General features: G+C 36.2%; 2 protein-coding genes across 2 annotated transcripts; one reads left to right on the plus strand and one right to left on the minus strand.

Moving 5' to 3' along the window:
- Window positions 1-2857: 2857 nt before the first annotated feature.
- Window positions 2858-3840, plus strand: LOC109098848 (transcription factor HES-5-like). Its single transcript, XM_019112358.2, has 2 exons — window positions 2858-3017; window positions 3111-3840. Exons 1-2 carry the CDS (start codon window positions 2967-2969, stop codon window positions 3501-3503), a joined length of 444 nt encoding a protein of 147 aa, XP_018967903.1. The 5' UTR covers window positions 2858-2966; the 3' UTR covers window positions 3504-3840.
- Window positions 3841-4931: 1091 nt separating this feature from the next.
- LOC109098724 (delta-1-pyrroline-5-carboxylate dehydrogenase, mitochondrial) lies at window positions 4932-12838 on the minus strand. Its single transcript, XM_042733693.1, has 15 exons — window positions 12652-12838; window positions 11657-11750; window positions 11469-11561; window positions 10749-10796; window positions 10455-10610; window positions 10221-10370; window positions 10057-10131; window positions 9539-9726; window positions 8710-8783; window positions 8407-8603; window positions 8255-8302; window positions 7997-8149; window positions 6976-7097; window positions 6500-6618; window positions 4932-5685 (listed from the first exon to the last, which is right to left on the minus strand). Exons 1-15 carry the CDS (start codon window positions 12690-12692, stop codon window positions 5573-5575), a joined length of 1671 nt encoding a protein of 556 aa, XP_042589627.1. The 5' UTR covers window positions 12693-12838; the 3' UTR covers window positions 4932-5572.
- Between the last annotated feature and the right edge of the window lie 750 nt (window positions 12839-13588).

The raw sequence follows: 13588 nt of genomic DNA on the forward strand, positions 1-13588 counted from the left end.
CCACAATTCAACAATTGTTTTCCTGCAGAAAAAAAGGGGCTACTTTCCTGTTTTTCCCTCCGTTTTTGTTTAATGACCACAAACACTCTGGCAAGACTTCAGGGGTTTCAATGGGCAGAAGGTATTGGACAATGTCACAGTTTCGTGCTCTAACTGCCTCTTTTCATGCGTCTGTGCTGTGAATGCCAGAGCATGTGATGCTGGAATGTCATTGAGCTTCTCTCACATCGAGACCTGAATTCCTGTCCGGTGAGGGGAGGTCAGAGGCTTCCCAGCTCCTTGTTTTTATGAAGAGAGGGACACTTCACACTGGGCACACAGCGCTGAGCATCTGCTTCCCTCGCTGTGTGTGTGTGTGTTTGTGAGAAGAAGAGTGTTGGACAAGGGGGCGCCCACATTCAAAGACCCTTTTGCAGAGTAGGATGGAATGTATTGTGGCTTTACCAGTCAATTTTGGCGGGAGATGGGAAATGGTGTGGGAACGGAATTTGGGGTTAACTAAACCAAAGCACCTCCTCATAGACACAGAGAACAAGAGATGCACTTCATAGATCAGTCACTACAATTAAGAAGAATATTTTGCATTTCTCACACTCTTGAAAAATAAAAGTTCTTTATTGGCATTGATGGTTCCAAGAAGAACCTTTTTTTTAAGTAAAAGATACTTTTTAAGAGCTTTCCATGAATGGTTCTTTGGGGAACCAAAAGTATTTCTTTTACGGTCTTAACTATTTTCCCACCATTGTTTTTGCCAGCATTTTTGATAATTATCACAAAATTTTCATGGCCCCCAGAATATTTGATTGTATGGTTATGTTGTGTGAGTTTTGTATCTGCTTTTCTTTTGGAGTTTTTTGATCCAGGGATTCAGTACTCTTGATATGTAATAGCACCTCCCACCATATAACACACGGAAAGCCAGAACATTTTGTCAATGGCGGGAAAGAGTCAAAAAAGCGTGTTTTTGTAGTGATGCAATAGAACCAGATTTTGTTCCCCAAAGAACCTTTCAGTCAACATTTCTTAAAAGAACATTTTAATGATCTAAAGAACCTTTTCGCTAGAAGTAAACCTTTGTGGAATGGAAAGATTTTGATGTTAAAAGTTCTTCAGGGAAACCATCAATACAAAGAGCCTTTATTTTATATTCCATCACTGCACATTTTTAAGTGTGCAGCAAACCAACTTAAGTTACTATTTTGCAATATTATTTTAATGGCCATTTAATCAGTGTAAAACATACGCAGTAAGTACTTCAACAGACTGCATGACCACTAATTACTTTAAAATAACATTATAGTAACCCGAAGCAATTTACAACTGCATAAGTGAGCCAAGTGAACCTCGCATGAACCTCGCATGTGAAAAGCTCGACAAAACGCCTGTCAGCGCTGGGCTTTGCTGACCACACTTTCCCGCGCACAGGAGCCAGCTGCGCCTTTGAGCTCTTCAAAGTCTAATCCTGGAGCCTGTGTTGTCCCAACTTTCCCACAGCAGCTCTTCAATGGGGCCCAATAGAAGTGTGCCGCAGTCCCCAGCGCATTAGTAATGGGGTCTCAATGAGGCAAGCAGTCCCCCCGGGGTATATTGAGGAATGATTAACAGAATAATTAATCCTAAAGGGCCACACTTAACTGTCCTAAAATACTTGAGCTTAAATATAAGGTGAATACAGAACAAATGAATAAATAATATAAATATGCATAGGCCTTTAATAAAATATGTTAATTGACAATACAGCATGAAACAATCATATAAAACAAGCTAAAACTAAAAAAAAATATTGTGAACGGCTGATGTTAACCTGTAAAATAATTAGAAATCGAATAGAAATTCGGAAAATAATATATGTGCAGCCTCTCTCTCTCTCTCTCTCTCTCTCTCTCTCTCTCTCTCTCTCTCTCTCTCTATATATATATATATATATACACACAAAAGCCGCTTTAATATACTTATATGTAAACTGACGTTTTAACCAATGAAATCAAAATATAAAAAAATTTAATATGTGTAGGGGTATAATATAGAGAGTATGTTGTATATGTGTATATAAAATTTTTATATTTTTGATATGTGTTATAACAAAAAGTAAAATATTTATATAAAAACTATTTTTAAAAAAACACACAATCAAATAAGTACTGACTACATATTTACGTTTTGTACTTTATCTTATCTAATAAACCAATAATATTAGTAAATTGATCAACAATATCAGTGGACACCATATACCAGATGTTTTTTGGAGGGAAAGAATGTAAATTAAGTTATGTAGCCTATATCATATATTAAAACACACACACACACACACACACACACACACACATATATATATATATATATATATGTGTGTGTGTGTGTGTGTGTGTGTATATATATATATATCTATATATATATATATATGTGTGTGTGTGTGTGTGTGTGTGTGTGTGTATATATATATATATTATATATATTATCTATATATATATATATATATATATATATATATATATATATACTACACACACACACACATACATACACTTACTATGTGTGTTAATTAAAGGCTAAACATCGAGTCATTGTAAGCCTTTCAAATAATTGTTCAGAATCTCTTCTGAAAGAGATTTTGAGCGGGAAGCGTTTGAAAGTTTCTCATAATCTCCATTCTCTTCATTGATCCTCTGCTTTCCCTCCGGAACAGCCAGCACGCTGTCAAAGGCTCGTGCACTCCCGCAATTTCACGCTTCCCATTTACAGCGTGCGTGAACACACACGCTCCAGCTGTTTGAGCGCGCACCTCTATTGTTTCCTAGCAAAGGAGGATCAGGCCAATTTAAACTTTCCCTATTGACCCGTCAGCCGCGATCTGATTGGCTCAAAAGTGTGGGAAACAGAAGAGGATCAGGGCGCATATAAAGGAGGACCTTCAGGAGAAAACACACACAAGATCAAGTGACAGCAGCACGCACACTGCAGAAAGAATGGCGCCTACTGTTTGCAAACTCACTCAGGCTGGAAAGGATAAAACTAAAGTAAGTATTTACCCATTTAAGACCTTCTTTCCATTTCCACTCGAGTGTTTATCTGCGATTCGCTCTCTAACCAAACCTTTAACTTTTTTCCAGATGAGGAAACCAGTGGTGGAGAAGATGCGCAGAGACCGTATTAACAGATGCATCGAACAGCTAAAAGTTCTTCTGAAAGCTGAGATAAAAGCCAGCCAGCACTGCTCTAAATTAGAGAAGGCTGACGTCCTGGAAGTGGCTGTCATTTACCTGAAGAACCACACGTGGCCGCGGGCGCAGTCTCCGAGCGCGCATGCGCAGAGCTACGCCGACGGGTTCTCCAGGTGTATTGAGGAGACTGCGCGATTCCTGTCGGTCCACAACCAGCAACAGATCCCCAAACCAGTAAAGGGACGCTTTGACGGAACCCAGCGAACCAAAGTGAGCGCGCAAGACAGCTGTCAGATCGCGTCAAAAAGCACCGGAGAGCAGACGCTTTGGAGACCCTGGTGATCTCCACAGCATCCTTATGAAGACGTACAGAGAACGGACTGTTTTCTCTATATAAGTGAAACATGTCATTTTTATAAAATGTTGATGTAGACAGCAGCTGTCGTGACGCAGAGAATGTCCCAGTCTACCCCACGCCCGAGTCTAAGAGCACGCCTTACTTCACCTGTGTGGAGATCAACTTTATTTACAGATTACGTCACCTCATTATGTTTCTGTTGAAAATAATCTCTTTAAGTAGATTTGTATCCTTTAGAGGCGTTAAATCTGTCATATTGATGGAATGTGTAAAGCTGTCTCATGTTGAGTTCAGGAGGAAAATAAACTAAAGTTACACACATTTCTGTTCATGGTTGATTTATTATTATTAGTGTGCGTTTTTTATATATAAATAAGGTCATAACTTGAATACTAAATACTTTTTAACTAGATATTAAGTATAGAAAAACCCTATAAATTAATTAAAATTACACATTTCCTTTTATGGTTGGTTATTGGTTTGTTTGTTTTATCTATTGTTAATGAAGTCTTAACTTTAGTTTTATTATTAAATTTTTTTTTAACTGGATATAGAAAATCTTTATAACCAGCTATTTAATATGAAAAACCATATAAATATTAACCATACATAAAGTAATTGCAATTAATAGTAAATGCACCAAATTGACTGAAATGACAATTAAACGTTGGCGCCAGCTGATAATTAAATATATAATAAGGATGTAATTTGCATACATAAAAAGCAATATTTCAGTAATAAAACATTCCAAAGCAAACTGATTTCCATACTGAGGAATCCTGCATTTTTCAGATTCTGATTATGGCATGCTGCTTTGTCTACTGTGACATAATTATTCCCACTTGGGTTTTCTCATGATTGAGGTCAGATCCTTTAAAGAAAGAGGAACTGTCTGCACGAGAGAGGACAGAGGATGGGTTCTCAGGCCCTCACATAGTCCTCTTGAATTTATTGTGTGTTAAGAAGTGTGTCTTCACAGCCGTATCGCCATAAAGCATCTGTCTGAACTGTGGCACGCTCCTGCGCCGCGGCCACTTTGATGTCAGTCATAGAGCCCACAGAATGTGTTACCGTGGGAGTCAGGATCCAGAGGTGGCTCCACACAAATAAAACCGTTGGCTTGATTCAAACACAAATTAAGAACAGTGAAAGCACACACAAAAAAACACTTTTATACAAGATGACAAGGGATCTATGTTTTCAGCACTTAAAGGAATAGTTCACCCAAAAATCTAAATTCTGTCTCCATTTACTCACCCTCATGCTGAACGCACACACAAAAAAGAAACAATATAGCAATAAAACTTTGAAAACTCAAGGTGTCAGCAAGTTTGAATAGTATTCATTCAAATGTATCTGCATTTTGGCCTTGAAAGACTTCTTTTTATGTTGTTAATAAACAAAGTCAGAAATAAATCCATCATCCACACCAAGTGTTTATTGAGGCACAGTAAGTTGTTAGATTGCACTGACAGTGAAGGATATTTTGACTTTTTTTGATACCTTGCAAACTGAAAACACTCACATGTAAATTCTATTAGAATGCTACAGATTTAAATTAGAATGTCACATGTAATTCTAATAATTTAAATAAGCTCATCACATCAGTATAAATGTAACAGAAGAATTGACATGGAAACTGTTTCCTTCCACTTACTTGATAATTATAAAAACAGAAATCTGTCTTGATATGTTGAAAGAAAAGAAAGAAAAAAAAAAATCACACAGCACATGATAACAGATCAAAGTGGAAACCTTTCAGTGCATTTGTTTGGACTCTTCATATTTAATGATCCAGTGATATCTGAAGGCTGGACGGACACCAGAGGCAACAGAAATCTGCAAAGACGTGCAATTCCTTGAGTACATTCACACTATTAGAGCCGTTGCTGCTGGTTTGCATGTTGAAAGCATCACCAGCAGAGGGCAGGTTTCTGTTTAACAGTCTAACGGCCTCTCCACTGTGTTTTCAGGACAATTAAGAAGGGGACTGATTGCTTTATGAGTCTTGATGGAGGGATTCAGGGAAGGAAAGCATTTGGTTCATGATCTCTTAGCCCATGTAGGGATATTTCCATTCTGTAAGAGGTACGTGGGTTTGCTTGACGACCTGCGGGGACGTCCATCGGAGGACATAGTGTGGGCCGCCGGGCTTGTCGTTGGTGCCTGGAAAGATAATGTCAAAATGAATTCTGCAGGCATGAAATATATTTGCTATGTTTTATATTCACTGATTTTGACTTGCACATATATTTCACCCTTTTAATTAATTAATTAATTTAAAATATTCTTTTCTGTTAAGAATGTAAAAAAAAAAAAAAAAAAAAAAAAAATATCAAATATTTCCCGATAAATAAATTATGTTTAAGTTTTGACTTTTTTTTTTTTTCATTTAAAACAAGCAATGCACGCACATTTCTCTTTGCACTTTTTTTTTTATTGTTAAACATTTTGTTAAACAAAACAAATGTTTATATAGTTTATAATGATAAGTAGTCATTTAAGGCAAAAATTACTAAAGTGTTTTTAAGAATATATTTGAAGAATATATATTAAGAAGAATATTTAGAGTATTTTAGATATTTTTATATTCTCTGATTTTGACTTGTACTTATATTTCTCTTAAATAAATTTTTTTTACAAATATTTAAAAAACATTAATTTTCCATTAAGCAAATTAAAAGTTTTTCCTTATATCTCAATTAATGGACAAGTCAACATTATTTTCCTGTAAAAACTCCAATTTAACTTGTAATATTTAATATTTTAATCTTATTAAAAACCATTCTGCAGGCATGAAATGAAGTTTTTTTTGGCAAGCAAAGTATATATTTGAGTATATTTGTATATTTTACATCCACTGATGTTGACTTGCACTTATATTGAATATTTTTATTAAACCACTTGTATTATTCAGCAAAAACCTGTTCATTGAGCTGGAACTACTTTTCCTTTGGTTGGGCGATGGTTTTCAGTTTACCTGATGCTCTGGCGCCACCAAATGGCTGCTGGGCCACAACGGATCCTGTCGATTTGTCATTGACATAATAATTTCCAGCAGCGTTTCTCAGAGCCTTTCCTGCCTCATTAATAACAGCCCTGAAACAATCAACCACATTATAAATGTATGTTAAAGATGTAGAATTCTAGTACACAGATATGAGTGTCTGGACACAGTGTATACGCCTGTGGCTCAGTGGTAGAGCACTGCGTTAGCAGCGCAAAAGGTCATGGGTTCATTTCCCAGAGAACACACATACTGGTAAAAAAATAAAATAAATGTATAGCCTGAATGCACTGTAAGTCGCAAAGCGTCTGCTAAATGCATAAATGTAAATGGACATCCTCCAAAATATATGTCATTTAAAAGCTGGGGATGTGCTGATCTGAGTTATTTCATTTACATACTAACTGAATCTAGTCCAGCAACTGATAGTGAAATGGTGCTGCACTCACTTATCTTGGGAAAAGATGGCTCCAGTCAGGGCATAGGGAGAAGTGTTGTCTATTAAGTGCAGGACCTTCTTATAGTCATTTTCAGGGTAAACGTAAACTGTCAGGATAGGCCCGAAGATCTCCTGGAATAGCAAAGAATATATATATATATATATATATATATATTAGGGCTGTCAAATGATTAATCACGATTAATCACATCCCAAAATAAAAGTTTTGTTTACATAATATATGTGTGTATACTGTGTATATTTATTATGTATATATAAATACACACACATGCATGTATATATTTAAGAAGAATATGTTATGTTTATATATTAAATATATTAAATATATAATATAAAATATAAGAAATATAAATATATAAATGTATATACATGTAAATATTTTCTAAATATATAATTTATGTGTGTGTATTTATATATACATAATAAATATACCCTGTACACATACATATATTATGTAAACAAAACTTTTATTTTGGATGTGATTAATCGTGATTAATCATTTGACAGCCCTATATATTACATATATTATGTAAACAAAACTTTTATTTTGGATGTGATTAATCGTGATTAATCATTTGACAGCCCTATATAAAAGCAAAAAAAATGTCATTCAACCTTTTCTGAAAAAACTCTCATTTAACCTGTAATATTTCTCTAATCAAAAATAATTATTCATTTATTATGTCAAGTATTCATTTGGGGCAAATGGTTGATCTAATCCGATCCTGTTATGTTCTCAATATCTAGATCACTCGTTCGGGTGACTGTGGGTGGTAACCAGGTCAGCTGAGACCATCTGTTTGTGAAGATAAATGAGGTTAAATGGAAGAGATTGGTTTAACTAAACAAACCAAAGTCCATCCATTCACCGCCCTGAGCCTCTGTGAGTGTGTGTGTGTGTGTGTGTGTGTGTGTGTGTGTGTGTGTGTGTGTGACTGTAATCCTGAACCGGGAAAAAACAAATAAAGATGTCAGCCATTGTGCTAGTTTGCATGCAACAATTTTCATACCTCATTCATGATTTTCTCTTGTGGGTCGGTGGTTTCAATAATGGTGGGTTCTACGAAATATCCTTTTTTATTATCACAGTTTCCTCCAGCGATGATCTTCAGATGTGGAGAGGTTTTGGCATGTTCCAGCCATCCCTTGATTCTGGAGAAGGACTTGAGAAAGACATTATGAGTGTTTATTACCTGAGCAAGAAGTAAATCAAAAATGTGATATATTTACTTTCTTTGCTATTGGATTAACAGGTTGTTGGTTTGTACCTTGTCATCAATAACTGCTGAGAAGAAAGTGCTGAAATCTTCAACTGGCTTTGAAGTGAAACAGAAAAAAAAGTCAAAATGGCAGTAAGTTCAGTTTGTGAGAGAAATACTGTTACTGTCCACCACTGTAGTTGCAAAACTCTTCCACTCACGTCTCCCACTTTGATCTGTTTGTGCACATCCAGGAGTTCCTGTTTGATCTGAGGCCACAGTGAGTCTGGTACGTACATCCTGGAACAGGCTGAACACTTCTGTCCTCCGTACTCGAACGCCGAGCGGATGGTGCCGTTCACCACACTACGAACGTCTGCGGACTTGTGCACGAAGTGGAAGTTCTTGCCACCGCATTCTAAAATAAGCGTGAGAAGCAAGAAATCAAACATACACCTTTTTTTTTTACAATTTTATGTCGAACATTATTAGAATTTCATTCTTAATGCCATTGGAACCCAAACCTCCAGCAACACGAGGGAAATTCCTGTAGATGTCCAGATTCTGGGCGACCTGCTTCCACAACCGTTTGAAAGTTCTGAAAACATTTCCAAAAAAACAACAACTATTAAGCAGAAAAACATTGATAATAATAAAAAAAAATGTTTTGAACAACAAATCAGCATATTAGAATGATTTCTGAAGGATCATGTGACACTGAAGACTGGAGTAATGATGCTGAAAATTCAGCTTTGTACAATTACATTTTAAAATATATTCAAATAGAAAACAATTGTTTTAAATTGTCAAAACATTTCACAGTGTTACTGTTTTTACTGTATTTTTTATCAAATAACACAGCCTTGGTGCGCAGACAAAAACATTGAAAAATCTTACAGATTCCAAACATTTAAACTGCAGTATACAAAATTTAGGCTTTAGCCAAGCCAAACATTGTTGAAGAGGAGAAGACCACAGAGTCTGACAAACTTTAACTCAGACAGAAGGTTATACTAGAGATAAGAGGGTCACATTTTATTTTAAGCTCCAATTCTCATTATTTACAAACCATTAACTATGACTTCTGCCTCAATAAACTACCAATTTGCTGCTTATTAATAGTCCGTAAGGTAGTAGTTAAAGTAGTTAGTAAGGTAGGATTAGATCATCCAGAATATGTGCTTTATAAGTACCAATAAACAGCCAATATTTTAATAATAGGCTACTAATAAGCAACTCATTATAGTGAGAATAAGTGAGAATTGGTCCCTGTACTAAATTGTTACCTCTATGAGTAACACAATCATAGTACATACTGTATGACTGAGTCAACAAGCATAGAAAGAGACGTACGGCACACTGCCGGTGAAGTTAATGCCAGCCAGGTGCTCAGAGGACGTGATGGTGTCTCCAAACACTGGACCATCGGCTGGGACAAACTGGATGATATTTGGTGGCAGTCCAGACTCTCTCAGGATCTTATAGACGGCGTAGCTGGCAGACATGGCTGTGTCACTGGGTTTCCACAACACCACGTTACCCTGAATGCATATATGTGACAAAGTCAGTCGTAGAAATGAACCAAAACACTCAAGTGGCACTGCACTGCGTGTCGCTAATAATTTATGTTAAAGGAACAGTTCACCCAAAAATGAATATTTTGGCTGCACCCAAGATTAATCCACACAACTCCAGTCCAACAATTAAAGCGAAAAGCTGTGAGTTTGTAAGAAACCAATGTATCATTAAGACATTTTAACTTTAAACTGGCCAAAATACAAGTCAGTAATAGTGGTTATAGCTGAATTGAACTTGTTTAATAATTAATGATTTTAAAATAGAAAATAGAAATAAGTGTCTTGACATCTCACCATGATGGCAGGGGTGCCGGCCAGGTTTCCACCAATCGCTGTGAAGTTAAATGGCGCGACAGCGGCTACAAAGCCCTAAAACAAGTAAAAGTCAAGGTAATGCCAAATGAGGGCTTGCACAGACAAAACTGTAATGCAGTCATCTGGTTATTTAGAGAACGCACCTCCAGCCCACGGTACAGCATGGTGTTGGTGCTTCCATCGCTGTCTAACGGCTGCTGCTGTTCCAGCTGAATCGCATGTTTGGCATTGAACCTGAAGAAGTCAATGAGTTCTGCAGCAGCGTCAATCTCAGCCTGGACCACAGTCTTACCCTGAGACACGGAGCAGAGGTCATTTGTTTAATGGAAAGCCAGCATAAATAATCCCACATACAAAGGTGTACCGAACTGGTTAACCTGTCCGATCATGGTCTTGGCCAGAACTTCAGCTCTCTTGGGTCCACTGATGATGTCAGCAGCTTTGAAGAAAATCTGGGCTCGATCCGCAACGGGTTTAAGATCCCACTCCCTCCGAGCAGCGACTGAGGCCTCGATGGCTTTATTTAGTAGCTCTTAAGACACAGCCACACAAAGAATGAACAAAAACAGCCTCATTCCATGCAAAATTCATTATTTAGAAAAGTTGAAGTAAACCGTAAAACAGGATTTCCTCATGTGAACGTTATAATTTACAGTATTAACATACTGTACCTTATCAGCATAGCAGAACTTGGACACTTTGTGAGAGTGGTTGAATGGCTAAAAGGAGAGAAAGAAAAAAATGAATTAAAACAGACCAAAATCACACAAACAATAACTACAATATAACATCATAATATATAACGTAAACATTAAAATAAAATAAATCCACACAGTCCTGTGATTGTCTGGAGAGAGGTTTCAAGTACAACAGAAAACTAATAATAAAATAAATAGACCTTTAAAAAAAAAAATGATATATATATATATATATATATATAAAGTACAATGCAGAAAAATATAGTAATAATAAAAAATAACTAAAATCAGCATAAACTGACCTTTATTGATTTGAAATGGATCTTAAGCATTTACCTTAAATATAATAATAATAATAAATTGATCTTAAATATTGATTTAAGTTGGTTTTATTTTATTCAAAGGACAATTACTAAAAAGATAACAAAATATAGTAAAAATGTGTATTATTTTAATACAATAATAATGAAAATTTGTGAGAATAATAATATGTTAAATATTCATTTAATTTGAAACTATTTTATTATGATTAAAAAAAAAAGACCCCAGTGTGGCTACAATAGTATTATTATATATTATATATTTCATGCCGTAGTGAACAATCAAGTATTCCAGACGGACCGAGGATGATTTTGCTGTAAAAGATCTACAGAGCACATGCTCATAGAGAAACCAAAGAAATGATTAACTCACAGACAGCTGGTATCTGACATCTTTGGTCCACACTTCTTCATTTCCAATCACACATGGGATTTCTTCTGTCTTTCCCTTCAGGTTTTGTAATGCCTGTAAACAAAGTAAACCAGAGCGGTTCAATCAATCAGATACGCACATATTTCGTGTATTGGGCAACCATAGACAGTGTGTAATACGTTTTTCACCTTCTCCAGTTGTGATCTCTCTTTACTGCCCTCTTTGAACCCCAGAATGGGCTCATTCTTCACCTCCACAGCTGCACACGGGAAGGTCTTGAACCTGCAGAGAAACAAAACCAACAAACATGCTGTTGCTCTTCAACACTTCTCAGTTTAGCCACAAAAATCACAAGCCTCTCAATCAGTAACTTTTATAAAGAAGAATAACCTGCTGTAAACCCATAGTAAGAGACCGCTGGGTCACTTTAGTCTTTAACGCATTCGTTTGTTAGACAGCTGAGGTAGCGACAGCAGTTTATTACACAGTGTATTATACATCCATGATACACTTCCATTCAAAAGATAAAAAAAAAAAAAAACATTCAGAAATGAATAGCCATCACGAATAGCCATCACAGATGCAACATTTATAATCAAACAAAAAAATTTATGATTGTTACTGCAAAAAATATTAATAAGAAATGTTTCTTAAGCAGAAAATCAGCATATTAGAATGATTTCTGAAGGATCATGTGACACTGAAGACTGAAGAAATGATGCTGAAAATTAATTTTACAATAAATTCACAATATTACTGTATTTTTGATCAAACATAATACCGTTTTAAATGTAAAAATTAAAATTTTAGTGAGTATAAGAGACCTGTATTAACATGAATACTCAGTTGAGCTGCAGTGTTTGTTTTGTACACTGTCTCAGTATGTGGATTACGTTTATGAATAGATAGAGGTACAGTAATACAGTGAAAACAATGAGAGACGCTTGTGCAAACAGATCTCTCCGACATAACAGCGGGAGGACAAGTTTCTTGAGCATTACATAACAGCCTGCCTGCCTGCTTCCGCGTAAGATAGAAACTTCCAGCACTCACATCACATGATAATGCACAAGCTAACGATTATTATTATTATTATTGTTATCTGCATAAGGTGACACATGTCAGAAACTCTCTCGAAGTGAAAGTCATGCGCGAGTCCATGTGCAGTTTCATACATACATACCCCTTCCACGACTGCAGGATGACAGATCTCACTCGTAGCATGATTAATCTGGACGTACAGGACACGGGTTTTATTTACATATGTATAAATAACAAATAATATCCTCCCGTTGAGGATTTGTAATGTTAAAATGCACCCCTGACCGTTAAATTCTCCAGGATCAGAGGCAGGGACGTCATGAATGAGACCTACCACTTCCGGTACGGGGGGGGTTTATGACAGCGTTACAGTCCATACAGCTTTCAGACATCATGTTTCTCATAAACAATCGATAATAGTGATCAAACGTGATTAAGTAATTAAACGTATTATATTTATCATTCTATCTGTACCTCTACAGGTGCATCATGTAGACTTATATAATTTGGCGTTAAGCCGCTCCCCTGTTGCTCGTAATGGAAGAGACGCGAGGGCGAGTCTCTTTCTGACCAATCAGCTTTCGAGACGTTCTGCTCTCTGCCAATCATGAGAGGCGGTTCTCCTGCAGTGTTTCTATTTATAAAAGAATGAACTGTTTTATGCTCATGTGCCAGTGTTGTTTTTCTGAAGTAAAAATTAAGATTTTAATCAGCACAAGCACAGCACTAAACCTTTAAAGTCTTTACACAGACTTTATGTGTTTTTCGGGTGTTAATATTTGAGAAATATCAACTCCTTAAACACGCCTCCAGATATAGGCGCCATATTCGGCGAGACTTTAGTGGTGGAGTGCATTAGTGTGTGTGTGTGTGTGTGTGTGTGTGTGTGTGTGTGTGTGTGTGCGCGCGCGTGTGTAAACCAGTCTATGGTGTGAACCATGGTGTAAACGTAATGATATTTACCGCTGCATTTTGCATTAGCATCAACAACAACAAATACTGTTTTTTTCTTCTTCAAAAATGATGTTTTTATTGTTTTTTATTGTGTCAGTTAGCTGTATTATTATTATTTTTTTTTT

Source organism: Cyprinus carpio, chromosome B11 (genome assembly GCF_018340385.1).
Source record: "Cyprinus carpio isolate SPL01 chromosome B11, ASM1834038v1, whole genome shotgun sequence".
NCBI classification, from domain to species: Eukaryota; Metazoa; Chordata; class Actinopteri; order Cypriniformes; family Cyprinidae; genus Cyprinus; species Cyprinus carpio.